At 38.9% G+C, this 24,220-nt stretch overlaps 1 protein-coding gene across 4 annotated transcripts in view; it reads right to left on the bottom strand.

Moving 5' to 3' along the window:
* Window positions 1-24,220, bottom strand: part of sned1 (sushi, nidogen and EGF-like domains 1) — a 37,288-nt gene that overhangs the window by 2,746 nt on the left and 10,322 nt on the right. The window contains exons 3-27 of one of the 4 annotated variants that reach the window (XM_058638692.1): window positions 23,625-23,765; window positions 21,573-21,735; window positions 21,347-21,472; window positions 21,052-21,165; window positions 19,670-19,783; window positions 19,008-19,121; window positions 17,344-17,391; window positions 15,330-15,437; window positions 15,060-15,194; window positions 14,627-14,746; window positions 14,264-14,380; window positions 11,814-11,954; window positions 10,289-10,462; window positions 10,087-10,200; window positions 9,860-9,973; window positions 8,958-9,071; window positions 8,748-8,864; window positions 8,321-8,608; window positions 7,322-7,505; window positions 7,011-7,123; window positions 5,149-5,427; window positions 4,499-4,640; window positions 4,330-4,412; window positions 2,959-3,060; window positions 2,526-2,642 (exon numbers count right to left, since the gene is read on the bottom strand). In XM_058638692.1, the coding sequence (XP_058494675.1) occupies window positions 2,526-2,642; window positions 2,959-3,060; window positions 4,330-4,412; window positions 4,499-4,640; window positions 5,149-5,427; window positions 7,011-7,123; window positions 7,322-7,505; window positions 8,321-8,608; window positions 8,748-8,864; window positions 8,958-9,071; window positions 9,860-9,973; window positions 10,087-10,200; window positions 10,289-10,462; window positions 11,814-11,954; window positions 14,264-14,380; window positions 14,627-14,746; window positions 15,060-15,194; window positions 15,330-15,437; window positions 17,344-17,391; window positions 19,008-19,121; window positions 19,670-19,783; window positions 21,052-21,165; window positions 21,347-21,472; window positions 21,573-21,735; window positions 23,625-23,765 (3,382 nt within the window). The remainder of the gene's footprint in view (window positions 1-2,525; window positions 2,643-2,958; window positions 3,061-4,329; window positions 4,413-4,498; window positions 4,641-5,148; window positions 5,428-7,010; window positions 7,124-7,321; window positions 7,506-8,320; window positions 8,609-8,747; window positions 8,865-8,957; window positions 9,072-9,859; window positions 9,974-10,086; window positions 10,201-10,288; window positions 10,463-11,813; window positions 11,955-14,263; window positions 14,381-14,626; window positions 14,747-15,059; window positions 15,195-15,329; window positions 15,438-17,343; window positions 17,392-19,007; window positions 19,122-19,669; window positions 19,784-21,051; window positions 21,166-21,346; window positions 21,473-21,572; window positions 21,736-23,624; window positions 23,766-24,220) is intronic. The other 3 variants (XM_058638693.1, XM_058638694.1, XM_058638695.1) reach the window with 3 other exon arrangements.

Here is a 24,220-nt window from a genome sequence, read left to right as displayed (position 1 = left end):
TTAAAACATCTTTTTGTCCAAACAACATTAAAAACATACTGTGTCTCCATATGTGGAGTAAAGCTGTGGAACAGATTGAGTACAGAGCTAAAGCAAATGTCCAAGCATGACCCACTTCATAGAAAATATGGTTCTCACCATGTACAGGGAGGAAGGAGGCCTTTGAAGGGTCTCACAGGTTATTTATCTACTCATTTTTTAAAGTCACATATTATTTATATTGCTTATGTATATGTAAAAACGTGGATTCCTTGGTTTGCACATTTGTAAATAAGAAGCAATTTGTAATTTGGATGCAAATAGGACGTCAACTTGTGAACATTAGTTATTAAAGAGTGGACAAGGGGTAGAAATAACTCCATTTCTGATATTTTTTATTTTTATATTCTTTCTTTACTTTCTTTTTTGTGTTTGTTTGTTTTTCACAATTTTGAGAGTGTTGTTTTTCATTGTATTGCGTCTACATGTTCGAAATAAAGCCTTCATTTATTAATTCATTAATTAATTCATTCTATTTTTGTCATTCATAAAAACTGTGATATTGGTACATCAACTGAATCAAACTAAGAAAAAAAAAAGAACATTGATGTATTGGTGCATTAACATTGCATATAAGTATTTATTTTGATTATGTTAACATTACTTAATTATATAATTCACTGTAGATAATGCAGTCTGTTCATTTTCATGTTTACTGACAGATATAATGAACACAGTGTGGTTACATGTGTACGTACCATAAATAACAGTGTACATGAGGTGACTCCAGTTGTCTAAAGATTTCAAATAAGGCCTCTCTCACAAGACTAACTTTGTTTTTACAAATTATTAAATTAGATTTATTTATAATTCATTATGAGTCAAACTCATTTTCACTCACACACTTTTCTGCTTTTCTGTCTGTTATTCTCAATTATACGAGCCCTTAACGACGTGGCTGAAGATGTTGCCGTGACATAGAAAAGCGACATAAAAGACGATGTAAGTTGAGGACAGAGCGGGACATTGTCGTCAGATGATATACTGCTGTTCCTCACTAAGTGCCCGAACACGGAGTTATGAATGTCACACGTGGTCTTTGGGGAAAAGCAAGAAATAATATGGTGCTTTGTGTCTTCGTTGACAATGTATTCATGTTGTACATTGACATTCATGCCCCGGAGCCTCACAGTTAACCAAGCCATTCATAAAAGTCACAGGGGTCAACTGTCAGCGGAGCGTGTTTCCTGCTTTTTCAGAATCCAGATGTCTATACATAGCTGGCTGCTTTCTGACAGTTAACACGCTGAAATTCAGATCGAACATATATTATACTTCACGTTCACACCCTCACATGCTCCAGTTACATTAAGAGAGAGAGAGAGCGAGAGCAGAAATATAACCCAGGGGAGCACAAAGATGTGTCTGTAAATCTGCCTCTGACACTCAGGACATGCAGACAGCTGGTGAGCAGACGTCGTTCACCAAATCTCTTTGGAAAAGCAGGTATGCACCGAATTCAATGACAGGAATTCTACATGGAGTTTATGTTGGCATTAAATGATCCATCAGTTTCCCCACATCATTTATCTTGTTCAGAGCGACACATTCATATTATATGGACTTTCCAAGTCAGCTAAACAGCATGCATGTAATCTGTGGAGAAACATGTGACCACCACGCAGAAACCTCTGACCCGTCTGTGGTGACGTGATGATAATCGGGAAACCGCTGTGCGTGTCATGACTGTGGGTGACACTGATAAGGCGGACGAGAGTTTAATCACAACTGATACTTGTTAAGAGCAGTTTGGGAAACAAGAGTTTCTCAGCAGCTGTTTGACGGACTGTTGGGACAAAGTCGGATGTTTAGGGTCATAAAAAAGAATCAATAAGACGAGGGATTTGTCCTCACTAAGATATAAAAACAAGTGTGTGTGTGTGTCTGTGTGCACTTGTTTTTATATCTTTGTGAGGTCTAAATAACGTACAAACCAATCTTTCTGAGGACATTTTGATCTTGTGGGGACATTTTTGTCTGGTCCTCACAACGTTAAAGTGCTTTTTGAGTGTTAAGACCTGGTTTTAGAGTTAAGGGTACAATTGGATTTAGGTTAGTGTTAGAAAAAGGAGAAGGGTTAGTGTAAGACACTTAGTTGTGATGTTTAATGTTAGACTAAGTGGCTAGGGAGTTCATTATGTCCATGATGTGTCCTCACTAAGATGTAAGAACAAGATTGTGTATGTGTGTTCTTGTATGGGTGTCTTTGTGAGGACCAAAACAATGTATAAACCATAGGGAGTGAGGACATTTTTGGGAGAGTGAGGACATGTTGGCTGCTCCGTACATACTGTCACCGCTTAAAAGGCTTTTTTGATGGTTAAGACTTGGTTTTAAGTTAAGGGTTCGGCTTAATCACTTAGTTGTGATGGTTAAGGTAAGGGTAAGGGGCTAGGGAATGTATTATGTCTATGAGAGTGTGCACAAACGTACGTGTGTGTGTGTGTGTGTGTGTGTGTGTGTGTGGAGGAAGCACATAAACTTACACAGTTCACACTGTCTGCCCTTGAACCCCACGGTGCAGTTGCAGACGTAGGCGTCACCTTCGTTCACACATGAACCCCCGTTCTGACACGGCAGACTGCGGCAGTCCTGGGGCAACTCTGAAAGACACCAGCTGCCATTAATACCCACAGAAGAGAAAGAGTGGGGTTCTCAGGTTTCAGGCCCACGACTCCACATTACAGCTGATAGTGTGCGTTGATGGCCTCAAACACTAACACTAACACTAACTAACACACCACTCCCCTCTGAATGTTACATCTCCTCCTCTCAAGGTTATTCGCACCGACATTTCAGTCCCTGTACAATCAAAACACCAATGATCAATAACACGTCTAACATATAAACGTGGACGTTAACGTGTTTAACACATCAGCTGGGACCAATTACATGTGCTGACGTGACAGAGCAACCTACCAGGCTGCTTCGTCCTTAAACCTTCCTCTTGAATCTCCAGTGCGAGGCTGATTTTGTTTGTCGTTTCCTCCATCTTCTCTAATCTAATTGGCTGATCGGGCTCTGCAAGGGAAAAACATTTCCTGGCATAAATCAGTGAGAAGAAAAATAAAAGACAAAATGAATGACATGCTGCAAAATCAGGATTTGTAGTTTTGTGTACATTCCTCAGACTGGAGCAACAAAACACAACACTGCTGATTTGACAATATGGCTGGAATCTTATTATGACATCATGGGTGTAACGCTGTTATAGGAGGAAGAACAATTCTAGAGAGGAAGCTTTACTCCCTAGAGCTCAGGATAACATCTGTAAAACTGTTTTTCTGTTTAGACCACAGGCTATAAAGCTCAGCACTGGGATGCATTAACTGAAAAAAAGGGCAAAACTACATTAGAAAAATGTAAAAATTGAAAGAAAGAAAGAAAGAAGGAAGACAAATCATGAAAGTCATTGGGTTGCGACTGTGTCTCTTTATCGTACGCTGCTAGATAAAGTGGAAAACATGACCACCTGTATCTCATCCAGGCAGGCCTCGGTTTGGCCCATGTGGTTAAAGGACTACAGAGATAAGTTATTTTATATACTTATATATGCAAGATAAGCAAATAATATAAGTCATTCATTAAAGAGAAACACACGACTGCTTTGTCTCCAGGTCGTTAAGGTGATATCCACACGGAAATGGAACCAAACATAAACGATTTTGTTTATGAAAAGCTTTTCCATAAACACCACATTGTTCCAGGAAATGTCTTCATCTACACAAAACCCCCATAAAATGACACAAAACACTGTCGTATATATATATCGTATATGTATATATATACTGTACCTGTATAATGTATAACTGTATAATGAAAAAGAGTGTGGCCTTTGCATACCAGCAATGACATCTTCTTCATTTACATTTAGGAAACACAGTGGTGCAAGGGGGTACTCTGCATAAAGTGGATATAAAATGTTTATTCTAAGGCTACAACATAAATTATTTTTATTTATTTAAAGCAATTATACACTGGTACAAACATACTTTTGTGTAGTATTTTGAGGTATTTCTGCCAATAAATCCTTGTAAATGTTAGAAATTGGACTAATGATTTGGTAACAGACAGATGCAAGAGCCAGATTTATTGTAAACGGAGCCTGGAGGAGGTGCAGATGTCTACTTCTCACTCAGATCACTTGATTTACATTATGCTGAACGTTTTTTGGGAATTATTAATCAATAACGCCCCAGCTTTAAGGACTGAATGTACACAAACAATAATTGTTAGTGGAAAAACAGGTGACTCATCACTAAAACTTTGTTACACCCTCCTTGAACTTACTGTTCCGATGTCGGACAGCTTTTCGGGGTAAGTGAGTGAACTTCGCTGTTATCCTTCCCCTCCTGTCAATGAGTTCTGTGTATCTGCAAGACAGAAAATACACACTGTATTCAGAGCATCAACAAGTAGAATGTTTTAATAACTTTTGAAATGATCATCAAACCTGTACCTGGGAATTTCCTCTGAGTTTTCTGTTTCTGCTGTGCCTCCCAGGTCCTGAGGCTGAGACGGTGGAGGTGTGTGTCGGACCTGAGTTCCCTGTCCGGTCGCTGACGGCCTGTCTCTCCTCTGCGATCTGCCCTCCAATGGTACTGAACACAGAATTAGTGTCGAAAATGATACACTTACATAAAAGATTGAGTCCGGTGAGAGTTAAAACCATTCAGACCTGATATAAACATCCCTCCTGAGTGATCCATCACATGTGGACAGCACGAGTCACAGGTCTGAACACACACAGTCCTCAAATACCGTCACAAAATCCATATTTGATGACGTTGTGACATTACTGAACAGTCCTCAGGCCACATTAGTGACCCCCTGCAGTTTCACGATAAACTGAGGTTTTTTTACACTAATGTTCATTGATTTATCTGCTACAGCAAACACTGATCGTCATGTGACTTATTTTTCAGCTCCTCTTACATACAAACATAACTTTGTTGTCATGAACAGACATGATGTCAGTGTGAATTTGAATACAAGGTGAGTGAAACTAGATCCAAACACAGGTGTGAACATGTGTATTTACTGCTGTTCTCTTCAGGACATTAATACCAGGTCTGAACGGTTCCTTAAAAATCCCTCAGAGACACTCACAGGTAGCGAAGGCTAATTGCTGAGGTATGCTGTGCATCTGCTCCTGCCCTGTGTTTTTGACGGACGTGAGAACCACATAGTAGTTCTGTCCCGGCGTCAGTTCACGGATGGTATATGATCCTAACTTCCCATTGGGCAGGAAGCGACTCCTGGTATTCAACCCTCGGGTCACGTTGACCACAAAGCCATCTGGGACGTTTCTCGGGTGGCGGCTCCAGGTGATCAGTGCTGAGTTAGTGGTGACATGTGACAGGGAGAGGTTCTGTGGGGGGAGAGGCCCTGAGGGAGACACAGTTGGATGCTCAGATTGTGACTCAGACACAATGAAATGTTAAAGACGCTTCTGTGTTTACATTTTTGCCTGACATCATCATCTTCTTTTTTTACACTGTGGTTCAAATTTACGAGTGTAGTGTTTTGTGTTTTAGTTCAATAATTTAAGCACGCGTCACTGTTCCCTCAAACAAAAGCTGAGCTCAGTTCAAAAATGTGGCTGTAAACATTTAGTGTAATCACACAGACACAGACATGTATATTTCATTCACAGTCTTAAGGACTGGATAAGGATAAAATATTGTTCTTAATAATAACGTCATCAATTATATAATGTAATGACTTTATAAATGAATTTCAGACCATGTCCTTACATAAGCCTGCACAATGTTCAATTATGTTTGTGATGATGTTGTCAAACAAACCAAAATCATTCAGTTTGAATGATTCCTTTGTTACATGAAGCAAAGAAACCAGAAAACATTCACATTTAAGAAGCTGAAAAATCAGTGCTTGAAGTGGGAATAAGTGAGTGCCAGTACTGCCATTATCCATGTGAAGCATATGTCAGTATTGCTAAATTATTAAACAATAAATGATGAAAATCTTCAGTAAATAAAATATACCATAAGATGCTAGCACTGTTCACAACATCACATTTATTTCAATATTCAGTCTATATTAAAATAACTACAAACTGGAATTAGGCTTCACATTTTGCCAAATTGTATATTAAGAGATGATGTTTAACATTTCCAACAATTTTTTAAACTGTAAGCCTACGATCTATTTTATTGTGGCAAGAAGTCTATAATATAACTATATAACTAAACATTAATGAAAAATTAATGCTTTTAAAAGATATTGTTCTTCCTTCCCTTCTTCTTTCTGCTTCTCCCTTTATGGGAGAATCCTTTCTTCATTAACAAGAAAAACTAAAAACTCTCGACATTAGAAACAAACACTAGACTTTTTATTATAATAATTATTATATTATAATTATAACTAATTATTATTCTGGGCCAAAATGTAAGTGGGTACTGGCATCTTGTGAGAAGTGCTGGTACTGTACCGGTCCACTTCAAGCACTGCAGTCAACTGAAAACCATTTTCAAACACGCTCACACAATTACATAAAACTGTATGATTTACGTACAAAAAGTGATTCAGGGACGACAAACAGCAACAATCTCCAGAACATACTCAAACTAGACTGACTGCTCTCCATCACTCATGCTTCTCCTAACACGTTTCCCTTGCCTTCAACCAGTATTAATTGTTTTATATTTATATTTCATTTAAAAATGTTTTCTTATGTATTATTATTATCATTATTAATATTATTATTATTATTAGTATCATGCTTATTATTATTATTATTGTTGTATTATTATTATCCTTGCAAGTGAAAGCTTGTCTCAAGGATCTTCACTGTATAAATAAGGGTTAAATAAAAAAGAAAAAAGAAAAAGCTTGATTGAGTGTGTGGATGCTTTTTCCTAAGGGTATTGTGATAGTAAACAGCTCCAGCACCAGCTGTTAGTGTCACACAGCTGCAGTAACAGATTGACAGTGAGATTGACACGTACTTGTCCAGAATTGCAGAGGTCCAGCTGAGTGACTGGTGGAGGGAAACTCATCTGGTCTGACTCCACTCTGAGTCAACACGTCCACTGTGTACATCTGACCAGGAAGTAGTGAGCTGTGGGAGAGAGAGTTACAAGAAATGCTCAAGAGTGAACAAATACTTTCATAGGAATGATTAAATGCTGCCCTCTAGTGGTTGTACGGTATATTATATCCAAAGTTATTCAACGTGCACAGCAGCACCACTCAGTGGACTTAAGTAAAGTTGCAGGTTGGTACAGTCCTGAGAGAATGATGGGTTGTTGTTGCTGACCTGAAGCTGTACTCTGTGGTGCTGGTGTTGAGCACCGCAGTGCGAGCTTCACTGCCGTCTGAAGGCAGCAGCGACACGTGCACCCTGCTGACGGCGGCGTGACGAGCCGCCTGCACCAGCCAACTCAGCCAAACCTGAGAGGACGACGCGTTGACCACCTGCAGCTCCTCCACCCGCCGAGGTCCTGCACAGAGAAACTCACATTTTAAATCCACTTAGAATACAATTTAAAGCCAACTGCACTTCCATATGCTGGAGGATCAGTAAGGATTCTAAGCCCGAGATTAATCTTATGAAAGGAATCACACCTTTAGTAAATATTGAACAGTCACTTTTAAAAGTAATTTGCTATAATCTATAACACTTATCTAATATATAATCTTATCATTTCTTGTTGGATTACAGGGCCAGGAGTAGGCCTGAGCAATTTAGGGAAAATATCTACTTTCATCTACAGCAATTCTTCTTCTTATTATTTTTTGCTGTGTTAATAGATTCAAAACATTACACACTATTAAAAACAAGTTCTAATGCAAACTTGAGAACTTAAAGATATAAATTGCTTCCAACATAAGTTTGAATGACAGAATAAACAGATTAAAACAAAGAACTATTAAGACAATTATCACAAAAGTTATGACTGCATTAAATAAGTAATAACTACAAATCCCTATTTACTATTTTGAAGAATTAATACATATAAATTCAATAATAAAAATAATTTACCTATATTATTATTAACCTAAAGTGAAATAGTTATGTCATTCACTTATGGCACAGTCTGCAATAAACTGCAGCGTCTGCTATTTGATAATTGTGTTGTTTCACATTGAAATTTGAATTTGAAAATGATTTACAGTTTATAGTTGTGGCCATTTTCCACTCACGCTGTACAAAAGTTATTTATTTATTTTATGGGTACATTCAAATGCCCCATCATGCAAATTTCAAGGCCACATTTCGATTTCCTGCCCTGCTTTCTCCTGCTGCATTACTCACTGGTTCGTATTAGTGCGGTGGCAGGTCGGCTGGAGTCTTTCCTGTTGGTGCTGCGTTTGACGGAGAAGGTGGAGATGTTGTACAGCAGGCCGGGCACCAGGCCTCGCATCACGTGAGTGGACTGATGCCTGTCCAGGTAGTCAGTTCTGGGGTTTCCTCCTCGCAGCGGAGCGTAGGTGACGGCGAAGCCGCTGATGAGGCTTTGTGAAGGCTCCGGCTCATCCCAGCGCAGCTCCACCTCGTTCTCCTCCACACGCAGCACATGGAGACCAGAGGGAGGCAACAGGTCTGGGAACAGTGGCAACCTTACATGTCTAATCCATACATTAAATAATTACAGAGTTGTCTTTGAGGTACAGACGATAAGCTGTGACAAACATAGCCGCCAGCAGGTCGAGCTGATGGAGTTGTGGGATTCTTAACTGACCTTTCTCACAGTCTTTGCCCGTGTATCCTGTTTTGCAAACACAGTTGTAGTTTCCTCTCCTGTCGGTCCTGCAGACGCCCCTGTTTCCACAAGGCTGCAGTACACACGGGTCTTCCACTGGGGGGCGACAGAGATAAGCAGTTGCTGTAAACATAAGAGTTAATATGCTACTGTTCACCTGAAACAGATGAGACTTAGGCAGCAACTTACACATCTGGCACTGGTCCCCAAAAAACCCAGCTTTGCACACGCATGCATAATGTCGTCTGTAACCTCGACACGCGCCTCCATTCAGACAGGGGCTGGAGTCACACAGGTCCTGCTCTGCACACAGAGATTCACAGGGTCATTTTATTTACTGGGAAAACAAAGGGCGGAGCAACACTGGGCTACAAACGGGAGTCAAGGAGGACAGAAATGTTCTATATTAGAATCACAAAGAAATGACCTCAAATGTCCTCAAGGTACAGTATGTAAGAGATTTATTCATTATGAAAGAGTTACACTCTTGAAATGCATATGTATAGGTTCTGCAGAACCTCTGTGATTCCCAGCTCTGCTCGTCTACCTGCCCATGTGTCACTGGCCAACACACTTAACCCCACGTAGCTCCTGACAGCTGTGACAGCAGAGTGTGAACGAGTATGAAACATGTGTGCTGCACATAATTGTGCGGTATGAAAGTGTGGGTGAATGGCAAAAAGTGTAGCATAAAGCAGCTATATAAAAGCTTATATAAAGCTATATAAATACACAACATTTACCAAGACCAGCTAAAATCAAACTTATCAAAGATAGAGTCTCCTTTAAGAAGTCACTAAAGGAAATTTAATTCAGCTTTGCTTTGTGATTGTCTTGGGCTTTTGTGTCTTTACATATGGCCTCATAGTTTTTTTTAAAATAATAATAATAATAATAATAATGATGAAGATATCCATGTATTTTTTTTGAATGCCCTTCTTTCAGACCACCACTCACAATTTCTGACACAAGCCTCTTAAGAGTGAACTGAATAGTAATTTTATTGTATTTTGAATGGACAATCTAATCACAGTTCTATAATAAGTACGTTAAGAACATATTAAGTGTACCAGGTCAGCGTGATACAATACCTAATTCACAGTTCTGGCCTTTGAAGCCTTGTGGACAGAGGCACGAGTAGGAACCAGGCTGGTTTTCACATGATCCCCCGTGTTCACAGGGTTCTGACAGGCATTCATCGATGTCTTGAAGGAATTGAGACACACACACACACACACACACGTATATGAACAGGTACTGCATACGATATGTGTATAATATATTATATTGAATTTTAACATTTGAGATTAGGTTGTACCTGTTTGACAGCGATTTCCACTGAAGCCCTGACTACACACACACTGGTAGGAGCCGACCTGGTTTTGACACGTGCCGTCATTAAGACAAGGCTGTGACCGACACTCGTCGATCTCTGCAATGACAGGAAACAACACATAAGCCTCTATAATAACTAATACTTTTCATTTAAAGACTGTTTTTGTTATGTGTGTGTTACAGACCCTCACAAATAGGTGGCTGACTCCAGTCTCCCTGGATACCACAGATGCTGTGTGTGGCTCGGGGCACAGATATGAAGCCTGAGTGGCAGACGTACACAGCCACGGAGCCTGGTATAGTTGAGATGAACTGGACCTCGGCGTGATTCACTTGTGGGGGCAGCCCACAGCTCAGCTCTGAAACCACACACACACACAAATACTGATAATGTCAGCATGGCTGCATCGTAACACAAGCTTCCAAAAACTGGGGATTAAAGAAGCTCGTTCAGAACATATGAATGGCAACAGAGGTGTTTTGCATCCAGGCACTCTGTTTTCGTCCTGCTAGAATGACCTTCCAGCATGCTGCATCAGGTCTAATCAGGTCTGGCTTTATATAGAATATATTCCACGGTTCTATATCTGTATATTTGGGGCCTCTGGTGCAGCAACACAGCTAAGATTATCTTCAGAGGGACAGCAAGTGTCTCCACACTTAGCAGATTAGGATGTCCTCTGCTGGTGCCAAGCTATGTGACTTTTGTTTCACGTGCTGTTGCCGTAAAAAAAAAACCTCTTGATGAAAGCAGGTTTTTAATGACTTCCAAGAATTTTTGGCTATGTTCAGACTGCAGGCAAATCAGAGACCAGTCCACAGTGCTAATCGCAGAGCCGTTGCCCCGCAATGACAACAGGTCGTTTGTAAACTGCAGAGAATAACGCGACCCCCAATGTCCCTCTCTAGAGACCCCAGAAACATCTCAAGCTCATTGTAAGTGATCGAAAGTGTGACTACTTCCTGTCACCATAAAATGACATCAAATATGTATTTTATATTATAGAAGGAAAGATACTATAAAAATGTTTATTTATTTTATAAGAATTATGAATGTAAGCTACTGTATATCTATTGCCACAAACTGTTCTTAGCGTGTGCGAAGAGTGACTACTTTCTTTTACTGCTGATGACAATTGTGGAATGATTACTAACACTAAAATAACAGAAAAAGACATTTATTCTGTTTTATAAAGTTGACAAATAGAATGAATGATATCATAAAAACCTGTACTTTATTTTACAAAATACCGACTGGAAGCTATTTTACTTAAAGCCTTAGTCGGTGGCTCTTATTTTGAAAGTAAGGTTGAAAGGAAAAAACTGGTTCATTTAAGGATCCCTGGTGTTTGTTTAAGCTGGACAGCAAAGGTGAACATAAACGCTCAGTTACATGAATGAAACCATGTATTCCTGATAAGAATAACTAATAAAACAAGAGATAACATAAAATGTGTATTTTATTTACTAATAATAAGTACTAAAAAGGGAGATAAAAAAAAAAAGTCAATAGTATAAGTTTAAGTAATAGTTTTGACAGGAAGTAGTCGCACATGCGCAGAACAAATTGGGTTTCCGGTACAAATCGGATAATGACAGAAGCCCACACTTTCAGCTTGTATGCTGGCAAAATGGAGGTGCATCATGTTGCTCTCGAAACAATCACTCTCTCCTTTGTGGCATGAGAAAAACACTGGACAGTCGGCTTACCTGTCGCTGTTTGTGACGATCTGCGTATTTCACAGTGTCTGCCCCAGAAGTCATCAGTGCATTCACATTTATATTTTCCTATGTAATGGAAACATGTTCCACCATTGAGGCAGGGGCTGGACGCACAGGGGTCTGGTTTTCCTGAAAGAAAACACACACACACTGTATGATTCATTCATGTAGAACAACATAGGCAAATAGATATAAATAAATATATAAATATAATACATTTTGTTGTTGTTGTTGTTGTAAGACACAGGGTTTAACTATAGTTCAAGGCCCTAAAAGCAGTGGGACATCAGTCGCTTATTTAGGAATGTGATAGTTGACATAAGGATTAATAAACAAGTAACATGACTGTTGCAATAAAATGTTGTGACTTTCAATAAAAGTGAGTATGTGTATTTCATCAGAGTCAGTATTAAAGATATAATATGTAACATTTCTGCAATAAAACATGCAAAAATAATGAGACTAATGTTATATTATTTTTGAGCAGTGTACCGATATTAGCCAAAACATTTTCAAACACTCTTTAAATCGTAGAAATATGTATATATATCAAAAGTTACGGACTATTTGATCCATTTGATCCACTTTGTGAAACTGCTGCCATATTTTAAATCAGGTTTTCCTTTGAACACTAGTAATAAATGATGAATAATATACTGTTAAATGCTCTAAATGCTCCTCCTGTACCAAATAAGTCTTTTCAGTATGAAGCTGCAAATATTTCACAATTAAATGGAAACAAAGTACACAAATGCTTTTTGTTACTGTTTTGACTGAGAGAAATGACATGCTGTGCTTTTCATATGAGTTTTGTGCGTCTTTTCTGGCTTTATTACAATAGCAAATGATATCTTGGCAAAAATGTACATTAAATAAGGAAATTAAATAAAGTATAAGTTATAGTGGAGAATGAGAAATTCACAAAGACAGATTGTAATGAAAATCCAGGCGTAAACACATGCATATGCTGCAGCATCGAGGGGTTAAATTGGCGGAATGTGTTGTATTTGACACTCCTGCACAAGTGCCACTGTTTCCTAACTGACTGAGGCTGATGTCCCATGGTACAATAACATGAGCGTCACACAGACAGCAGATTTCTTTTTATCTGACAAACAAAAGCCAAATGTAAACAGAGGTTTAACTACGGCGATGAATCACATGTAGAGGCATTTTCTGTGTTTTCAGACTCAGATAATAAAAGAGTGATGTTGATGTTTCCCACGAAGAGAACAGAGTTTTCTCATCACTTTCTCACCTTTTTGTTTTGTCTCTTATGTCTGCTGAGATTGAAATGTGTACTTAATTATATTTTGTGGTCAACTGTAATGTGTCTAACTGTATTACGTGGTTTATTATATTTATATCATCTTATTCCCTTCTTTTTTTGCAACATTGCAAATGGATCAGGAATCAATTAAGACACTGATTTCTATTCATTATTGTCATATTACATGACCATAAACCGTATGTAAAAAGCATTCTTCCAGTTTGCCAGTAAAGGACAACCTGGATGTGAGACTATATTGAATAGCCAGCAGGGGGCGACTCTGCTGATTGCAAAAAAGTCAGTTTAAATGGAAGTCTATGGGAAAATAAGCCTATTTCTCACTTGAGTTTAACCTCAGTTTACATTTTCTGAGGAGTTAATGATTTCAATCACTAATTTCAAGACTTCTTCATAAGTTTCTCATACAAAAACATACAAAAAATATGATAATAGTTTTGTAATAGTGATGCATTACTATTGCAATACCAACTTATTTCTACATTTATCACCAATATTAGCTTGGGAATAACAATGGAAATGTTTGTGGGACATAATGGAGGATGAATTTCAACTTAATTAAATTTAAATTATTAAATGTATTTAATTATTTAAATTAAATGATCAATTTTAATTCACAGACATTTTCATGTGAAGGTATTGGACTGATGGTAGCCTACAGTAATAGAAACACTGCATGTACGGTTATGGCACTTTTTTACTGGGTTTGCACCTTAAATTTAGGATAATGCTACAAGTTGCTGACATGTTATCTCATGGTTGTCTAAAAATAACAAGAATAAAGTAAAGTAGTCATTCTTGTCACCAAACTATTAGATGGATATTACTTTGGAAATAACATGGTATTACTGTAACTGTACTTCCTTATTTTCACACTATTGTCATTGTTACCAGATGTTAACCATACGATTGCCATGTTGTTCCTGTACTGTAATGTTAAATGTTAGCATTAAAAGTTAGAGAAAAACAAACAATAATGAACATGTATGTTTGAGTATTGTCCAATAGGTTCCTGGAAACCTCTGCGACTGAAGTTCTGATTCTTATGGGTGATCTGGACTCGATCTGGACTCTCATGCCGGTCCAGATCAGTCATTTGTAACAAAATTTGATTTGTACAAAAGTGTGTTGCTTTGAGGTTGTCACTCACCCACTTCACAGTGTTTCCCAGTGAACCTGTACGGACACACGCATTTGTAGCTCCCCGCCTCCTCCTTGCAGGAGCCTCCATTGCGGCAGGGACCGGAGGCGCAGGTATTGAGTCTAACTGGAAAAAGACAAGAAAAATGGAATCCTTGAACGAGCGAACGCTCCAGCTTTTAGTCACACAGAAAATCTGTCAATAATAAGTCAATAATTCAGAAAAATGGTTCATAAGAAGACATTTTCAGCATTGTGATATTTCAGACGGTATTATGAATAATGGTATTGGTGTTTCTTGTTGCGTTAAAGCTGATCTGATTTGATAAAAGTGCGTGATACGCTGATATGAGAGTGTTCTTCTATATGCTACCTTTCTCACAGTGCTTCCCCCAGTATCCGTGTTTGCACTCGCAGGTGTAGCCTCCATCCCGCTCGTAGCAGTAGCCTCCATTCAGACATGGAGACGAGTCGCAGACCGATCGGGGCTGTACTGAAAAACACACACCGAGACTTGACTGTGTTCCATTGCACTGGTTGACCTCCTAAATTTTATTCAAGCACACAGGCTTGGTCCCACCTTTAAAAAACACATTATTTGTCTTTTTACGATTTGATCAAATGCTGTAAAAGAGCGTTCAGCAAAAACATAAATCATTTCAAAACCCATTAATATTCACTGCAAATGTGAGCATTACAGTTTAGGGTAGAAAAGAATGTGTTTGTCGCTATAGTAACCAGCTGCTCATGCAGTGACACATAGCTGCAAAGAGCTCTGTTGTTGCGTTGGTGCCTGAGGGTCTTACCATAGGGGTAAAAGTCTTTATGATCCAGATCTGCTCCGCTGGTCTGACATGTACACAGGTAGGTTCCTCCGTACTCCATACAAGGACCACCATCAGGACACAGCCTGGTGTGGCTGCACGGCGTCTGGGTTACTTCTGGCGGGAAGGGATTGGGATATGGCTTAACACATTTTTGGGAGATGACATTGGTGAACTTTCAGTAAACCAATGTGACTTTTTTTCTCTTTTTGGTTCACATTGATCAAAGCTCTTATCACCCGATAGGATTACCTGTATTATACCCACCAAACTGACAGTAGGGTCCTGTGTAGCCTGAAGGGCATTCACACTCTCCGCTGATGTTCGCACAGACGCCGCCATTCTGACAAAGACATTCCTCTGCAGAGAGAGACAGAGAGAGAAAGTACATCATTGTACATTATATTTGTTGTATTAAAGCTCCAGTGTGTACAACTTAATATAGTAAAAGACTGCAGACTCTTCCTCTCACACCTCTCTTTCCTAAGTGTGTCAGGAATCAGCAGAACGGATTTAAACACTGTTTTTCCTGACACGTCTTTGTTAGTTTATGCATTGGCTTAAGTTTGCAGAGCCATTCTTCTTTATGTAGCTTGACACGCTGACGTTACTAAAGTACATAATGTATAAAGCTTATAATGTTTTTACTTTCTGTTACTGTCGCCTTGTTGTCTCCTCTGATCATGTGACAACTTTCTGCTGACACACCACATTTAACCAAACAGATGTTTATAAACAATAAATCACCAGTAACATATGTTCATGTGTAACACTGTGTGTGTGCAGAACCCAACATTCTCCGGTGGTTTGCAGAGTTTTCAGCACTCGTGTAAAATTGCCATGGTTTTGTATTTTAAACTGAGTTTTAATGGACAGAATGTAGAACGTGGTCAACACAGTGAACCATATGTTGAGCTCCTTTATACTGTATATTGATTGGCTGTCATTTCTCTTTTCTTTTTCCAGCAAAGTTCACGAGAGCAGAAGATTAGCAGTCAGCATGCTGCACATCCGCTCCGTCCAAACTGTAAGAATGTTTTTGTTTTCCTCGGCTTCCTAATTGCAGCAGTGGATCAAAGGAAGTGGTCATATCGCAGCTAAATGGCTCCTCTTTGAAGTCCCGGGAGCTCGGTGGAGGGTATTATTTTTCCGATGATATGGAGCATATTTTGTGACCAAAATCTATGGCCCCTGAGGGCAATTAATGGATTGTTAATTTGCAAGAGCCACTTTCATTGGCCACCTGTGCGGCCCGGGCCCTTTGATCTGAGGGCCTGATTAGGCACTTCTGAGTCCCACTACTTTCTCTTCCTTGGAGGATCATGCTCCTTTTTCCACTGTGCCTTCCAAGTGAGCCAAGCAGGAAAGTATTTGGGAGATTTAAGAGAGCCTATATAAGCACTGATAGTTATTTCAGCTCAAGGGTGAAGCGGTAGCATGCATTTGCAGTAGCTCAAATGCTAATAAAGAGCTTTTTATCGGAGGGTGACAGTCCCCTCTCGTGGGAGAGCCCAAATGAACTTTAAAGAGCACAGTAGTTGCTTCCGAAAACGAAGTCATTATAATACAGACATTAAACATAATACCAAATGACCTAATGAAAGAAAGGTATGAAGCAGCAGCTGAGGATGACAGCGTTTTACATATTTTCTCTTCAAATTGCCCTATGGTTATGCAAGCAGCAGCTGTGCTTGAAACTATAGTGTGGTGCCATGGCCAGCTTCCAGAGAAACAAGTAGCGGTGTGGAAGCATGCATATTTCAACAGCTCTGTCTGAAGAAATGACCTGAATACCAAAGAACAGCTTTGACTCATAAAGGAGCCTCTTTAAGTCTAGACAAAGCACTTCCTCTTGTTGGTAAACTAATAAAATGCACTATAAAACAAACATCAACACAACATCAAGCGACGGGTTCCTGTAGTAAAAGTGGGGCGAGGCCGTGTCAGTTCTGATAATTACAATAATCCATCATCACAGCAGCGTCTTCCAGGGCAGAGCTCCAAATTCCTGTGGGATAGCACAGCTCGTCTTCAAATACCCCAGTCTGCTCTCTACCTGCCCCGCTGCCTGCAGCCAAGTGCACAATAACCTTCACAGTTGTCGCCGCAGAAGCCTGGTGCGCACGCAATTCACAAATCTGGTGCTTAGTGCAATTTTCTGCTTCACACAAAACTTCAGGGCCTTGTGTGAAAGCACGGCAGGATGTGGTGTAAGAATCAACGTCAAGGTGATTTTTGTTTTTAGTGTAGCTGTTCTTGCCTTTACCTGTTTGGTTTTCTGCATCAGTTGAATTCACTTGAAGCTCCACCAGTTCTGCCAAAAGGAACATTATGAACATTATGAACATTATGAAGGTGGTTTAAAGGATGGATTTATGTAAAAATATCAATAAAACACAATCAGGGTTCATACAAGTCTTTTTCAAACACTTTAAATGTCATTTTTCATGGTTTTACAGCAACTTCCAGCTGTGGTGATTTACATATTTACTGTACCATCCCATATATACTTTTTTATATGGAATTATGCTACAAATAACCAAAAATGTGTTTTATTATAGTCATAAACACCCATGCAAGGGAGGCCCAGTCAGTGGAGTTTTTGTTTACTGTAGACTCTTTGACTTATTTTATTCCTCCTTCTAAAAAGCAAACTATGAAGTCAGAGAGTTATTTGTTACAAAAGAAATGCAGTCACACTTTTCCAAAATTCAAGCACTTTGCAAACCTTGAAAACACAGCATCTAAGCACTCTTCAAAAAATGATTTTCCTGAAAAAAGTTACACATTTAGGTTAATGTGTGAATAAATCATGATTTTTAGATGAATTCTGTAGTTTCAGTGCTTTAACCTCACAAAGAAACACACAGGTTTGCTCAGCTGTTCTTCTGAGGACACGGCATTGACTTCCATTCATCTGGACAGCCAAAACACTGCATTATTACTAACCTTAACCCGTACCAGTTAACAACATCTTATCCAACCTTCAAATCCAAATCTTAGCCCTAGACGTAAGCACTGCCTAAGAAATGAGGTTCTGCCTCTTTAGGACCAGGTCACCCATCACTTTGAGAAAATAACCAACAGTTTAACTAATAATTAATATAATGTTCTCCCTGTGTTCTCCCTGTGTGTGTGTGTGTGGATTGTGGTTTACTCCCTCAATCCAAAAACATGTAGCTTTGGACACTCTAAATTGACCGTAGGTGTGAATGTGAGCGTGGATGGCGTGGTTAGTGTGTCTCTATATTTTGGCCCTATGATGGACTGGCGATCTGTCCAGGGTGTGACCCCGCCTTTTGTGCTATGTCAGCTGGGATTGGCACCAGCGACCCTACAAACCTCATGTGGAGGATAAAGCGGTGGAAGAGTTGCAACCATGCATCCATATTCTACACAGAAAGTCTCAGGTGGAATGAATCAAACCAGAAGCTTTTTGCATGCTGCCAGTTTCACTAATGTTTCTCCCTAAAATGTTTTTACTCGTACTTCATTTTGAAAACTGCAGCCTTCAAACACTGGGTCTCATTCAGCTTCATTTAAAAAAAGGTAAAGACTGGATATTGACAAATGCTCCGCTCTTCTGTCGTCAATAGCTTTTTTGTTTCCTTAACTTTGTGAAGACATGATGACTCTATTAAATAATAAAAGCTTTTTTTTTTCTTAACAACAAAATAAAGTAGAATAGAATCAACAAGCCACGACAAAAGCAGCCGAGTGAGACACAGTTTATAGCCATAAACATCATTTTACTCTGAAAGAGGTATGATAGGATTCCCTTTGTGTTTGTTCCAGTTGGAGAAATGTTGCATTAGAGGACGCCAAAGTGAAAGGAGAAAGTAAGTAGTTCTTCCAGACTATGTGAACATTTTCTAGCAAGAACTATTTTTCCAAACATGCTCCTCTGGCACAAAGTTGAATTCAAGTCACCTGTCTCGCAGAGGAGTCCAGTGAAGGCATCCGGACAAACACAGGTAAAGTTGGCCACTCCGTCCATGCATTCTCCTCCATTCAGACAAGGCTGCGACTCACATTCGTTTATGTCTGGAGGACACAGAGAATTCAGTTCATCAGGGGAGAAAAAAAAGTTCACGTTCACACAGAGATTTTGCAGGTTTCACATTGAAACGCAAAGATTTTGGTCGGTGGATTAACAGCAATGAACTCTCCTTCCGAAAGCATAGAGTTTCATTGACCAAGTGGTATTAAAAGTAATCCGGTCTAATGTTGGAACAAAGATTCATGAACTGTGCTGGGTCTGATGATTTGATTCTCCACTGGGTTCAAGTTTCATCAACAATTATTCACCAGAGAAGCCACATCAGTAAACGTCTCTGTGGAAATCCACCTAACTTCAGTGAACTCTCTCACTGCGGTTCATTGCTTCAGTGTGTGACAAGGGGGAAAAAAAGTTGTTTGCAAATCAAATCAACCGTAACCTCAACTTGGACCCATTTGTCGACGTAGACTGGGAAACTCTTTGCTCAGAAACATCTGCCAAATGACTGAGTTTGATGTAGAAAGCAGCAGAAAATATTTCCTCTGGAGGGAGATGCCTACTTTCCCCCGACACAGTGAAAAACCCGGCTCACCTGTCTCACACAGCACGCCAGTGTAACCCGCTTCACACACACAGGTGAAACTGCCAGCACCTTGTACACACGACCCGTTGTTGAGGCACGGCCTGTTTTTGCACTCGTCAACGTCTGCAACACACACACACACACACACACACATAAACACAGCAATGCACAGAGAGTTAGAGACACGCTTGTGGAATATTTACTCAGCTGATTAATATATCCGCCACACTGCTCCCCTCACTGTGCAAGTATGTGCTGCTGGCTGTGAAATGTATTAGAAGAGGCTTGATACAGCTCCACAGCCTGGGCTGTGGGAATAGGCACAAAAGACACTGGACTAAAATAGTTGAAATCCTTTTTTGTGTTGAAACGACTTGATGAAGCAAAATAATTGTTTGAGTGATTGAGTTTTTCAGGGTTTTTTTTTTACTGGTTTCTAGAAGTGAGGAATTTGAAAATGATACTGCATGCCTCAACTGTCATAACCTAAAAAACATATGTATATACAGTATATAATAAGTTTAGCCAGTTACTTCATGCATTTATTTTATTTTATTTTATTTTATTTTATTTTAATTTAATTTAATTTAATTTAATTTAATTTAATTTAATTTAATTTAATTTAATTTAATTTAATTTAATTTAATTTAATTTAATTTATTTTATTTTATTTTATTTTATTTTAAATTGACATCATGTTTGATCCTACATCATGAAGAAGACCTGAAACTACAGACCATTAACCATTAAAATATTTACTGACGTTATAAAAGTGAGAAGTCGGCAAAATTCAAATACACTTATTTTTTTTGCAACCACTGGAGTCGCCCCCTGGTGGCTGTTCAATATAATTTTACTTCCTGCTTAGCTTCACACAGCAAACCAGAAAACGACATTAAATATACAGTCTATGGTTATAATTCCACATGGGATTAAAACAATACCTTCTGTGTACTATACTTAATATGAACGTTGCAAAAGTGGAGTGATGAGAAACACAAAACTTAACATATAATCTATACATAACTGCTACTAAAAAGAGGAGATTTATGTAACTTTCAACATGGTGCTGTTGTTGGTGCCAGACGGGCTGGTCTGAGTATTTCAGAAACTGCTGATCGACTTGGATTTTCACGCTTCCAAACATCTCCAGAGTTGACAGAAAATATATCAAAATAATAAGAGAAAAAAAAATAAAAATGCTGTATTGAATCCAGAGGTCAGAGGGGAATGACCAAATAAACAAATCAATCAAATGTCATGTGCCTTATGTACTTAATAAAGTAGCTAGTGAGTGTATGTGAGTATTAAGAAACTAACTGCACATAACTGCTACTTACATAACGTCTACTTCTTTACGTTAATGAATTCGGAGTTAGTTTGATGCGTACCTGCTTCACACAGACTCCCGGTGTATCCAGGAAGACACTGACAGATGAAACTGTTAATCTGGTCTTGACAAGTTCCTCCGTTCTGGCAAGGATGTGAGGCACATTCATTCACATCTACAGAGTCACAGAGGAACACAAAGCAGCTACTATTACTTCTTTTAATTACAAGAAAACATCTGGCCAAGTTCAAAGGCTGCGTAGACAGATTATATTAGGCATGAAGTTGATACAGGAATTAAGGAAAAATCTGCGTGTCAAGTGAATTCTGGACTGGTATTGTGTTTTTTAAACTCACCGATCTGACATCTTCGTCCGGTGAAGCCGGCCAAGCAGGAGCAAGTGAAGGAGGGGTTTCCTTTAATACAGTCGTCGATGCACTGGCCTCCGTTCAGACAGGGTCGCAGGTGCGGACACACTAATGCTGCGGAGAGGAAGCAGTGGGACAGCAGTGATGAAATATAAAGCATCAAAGTGGAGACCAGGAGAAGCCGAGGCACTGATCTGGAACGGGCAGGTCTCACCAGAGTTATTGCAGCCACCCACTTCTACATGTGCATCGTCTATGCGGAACACCCATCTGCCTGGGAAGCCCACGTTGGTGGTTCCCTCCACGTTGGCCACGTCAGCCGTGCGAGAGCCGGGGATGTTGAAGTAACGCTCGCCGTCACCAGCGTTGAAACCTGCCTGGTTTCAACGACAGTAAGAAGGAGGCGGACACCACAAAAGATTGTTGAATTAAAGTTTCAAAAAAACTGATGGAAACAGTATGGTAATATTGTGATGATACCTTTTTTAATTTCAAATGGAATTTGCAGCTTGATATTAGTGTCATAATGAGATAATAGTTCAGTAATATTATGTTGTTTTTAAAGTAATATCCCTGTAATAGCCTGGTAGATGAGATAGGTTGACATGGATATGTTTGTAATAATCAGAATTGATCATTACGATGTTATAATGTTGAAATCTATTCTCCCTTATGTTTCACACACATTTTCCATCAGTACCAAGCTATTCATTGGTGGTTAGTGTAGAAATAAGATGGTGTTACATATTAAAACTTCCCTATTACAAAGTTATTACCACACTATGGCTATAAAGTTACTGTACTGTGATGTAAAGTGTTACCTGTTTTGAATGTTTTTATTGTTTATCTTAAAGTGGGCTATGGCAAAGAGGAAAGGAATTGTGCTTGTAACCACAGGGTCGCCAGTTAAATTCCCAGGACAGGTCAAGGGCTTGGGTGCCCCTGAGCAAGACACTCAATTCCTGAATGTGCCTGTGTAATAAGGATGGTTTAAATGCAGAGGTCAAATTCACCATCACTAATTGGTATATGTGTGTGTGCAGAAATAACTATACTTTACTTAAATGTGCCATAGAAATAAACTTTAACTTAACTTTCACTTAAATGTTTTCTTACTACCTTATTAGGAACATTACTTTGTTTCATATAAACATGCAGCCCATCCTTGCTTTTGTTTCCATGAACCCAGTGACCCCATGGGTCCCTGAAAAAGGGGATGAGGTGAAAAAAAAGAAAATAGAAAACCTACAAATAAAAAGACTGGAAATACAAGCAGGACAATGCAACTAAGGAGTTAAATAAATACATTAGACATGGGTTTTAGTTGATAAGAAGCAAAGTATAGTATAGTTGTGTGCCAATATGCATATACTACTTAATGAGTTAATAACACTACATCCTTTTCAGCTCAGAATGACAGAGATGGAGGCAGAATCTTTAAAGATGTCACTGTTTTTAGTTAAAGCTATTTATGAAAGTGAATTCCTCACATATTTTAGTCTTCTGTTGTCTTTTATGTCTGCAACGTGGTGTTTTCTTTTTTGTCTTGGCCAAGCGACTCAGCCCTGGTTAAATAAAGGTCAAATAAAAATGTACCAATACTACTCGTACTTACATGCTGTGGATGTGGATATTTTAATTCAATCGGTTTATTATTTACTTATTTATTTATTTATTATGGACTCATAGACTCATAATAACTGAATGAATGAATAAATAAATAAATAAAGTGACAACACAGAGAAAAGTCAAACCAACACATAAACGATTCCAAAAGTACAAAGAAACAAACAGTGATCCAGCATCTATAAACGAATATTAATAAATTAATAAATATCTATAGACTTTAATGGAGGGATTTGCACTAATGTCTCCACAGCTCGGAATGATAACAAACATGTTAGGATGTCATTAACTGATGCATCCAGTGGGGAAAATACATTCCTTCAAGCAGCTTGAAGACTATTAATACGCTCTGACACAAACTATTTACTCAGGGCCTTGTTATTTATGACCTGTAGTCTTTTTTAAAATGTGCAGTAAACAGAGTTGCAAGCTGCTTCATGCTTTAAAAAGAGACATCAGAACATTATCAGAACATTTATTGAACCTATATGCGAGGAGGTTAGATACATACCCACTTACACATTCATTAGTATTTCTTATTAACCTCATATTTCATCCATTTAAACCCTCGTTAGTTAATCTTCACAGGAAGCAGACAACATTGTAGCTCAGATCGAGTGTCACCACCATGTGATCTTACCTGCGCTGCGATGCCTCCTAGTCCCGCCAGGTTTCCACCACTGCTGGCATGCATGCCTGTGGTCCATGTGATATTATTGTACTGGAATATAGTGAAGGAAAGCTCTCCATCCGTAATGAGCACCACTTGGAAAGTATTGACCTGCACAGAGAAGAACAGGTTTCCTGATTCCTGGAAAATGTAGTTATGATGCTCATATGTAACGGACATTTCATAATAATGGTACAGATTCAAGCTGCAGACGGTTTCTTGGGTCATGTTGTTGTTGGGGGCAGATAGCAAGATATTCATGGTTATTAATAAAATGAAACCCAATAGCTGTGCTTTCTAATCACCTATTACATCTTCAGTTGAAACAGTTCATAAAAAAATTCATACATTCATACAGTTAACATAAATCTTTTGTCTATCTATCATTTTTGGTTATTTAAAGAGTTAATTCAGTAGCTCTACATCATATCAACATTTTAAACCATTTCTTTTAAAGCTGCAGTAACTTTTAAATATACATGAATGTCTGTTTCGTTCAGTCCAGGCTCTCTCTCTGTATTTATCACTAAAGTGGTGTTTTTGAACCCGTTGACATTGTCCCACTG

Source organism: Solea solea, chromosome 9 (genome assembly GCF_958295425.1).
Source record: "Solea solea chromosome 9, fSolSol10.1, whole genome shotgun sequence".
Classification (NCBI taxonomy): Eukaryota; Metazoa; Chordata; class Actinopteri; order Pleuronectiformes; family Soleidae; genus Solea; species Solea solea.
The sequence above is the reverse complement of the archived record's forward strand: the minus strand, read 5'-3'. Positions and strand labels throughout refer to the sequence as shown.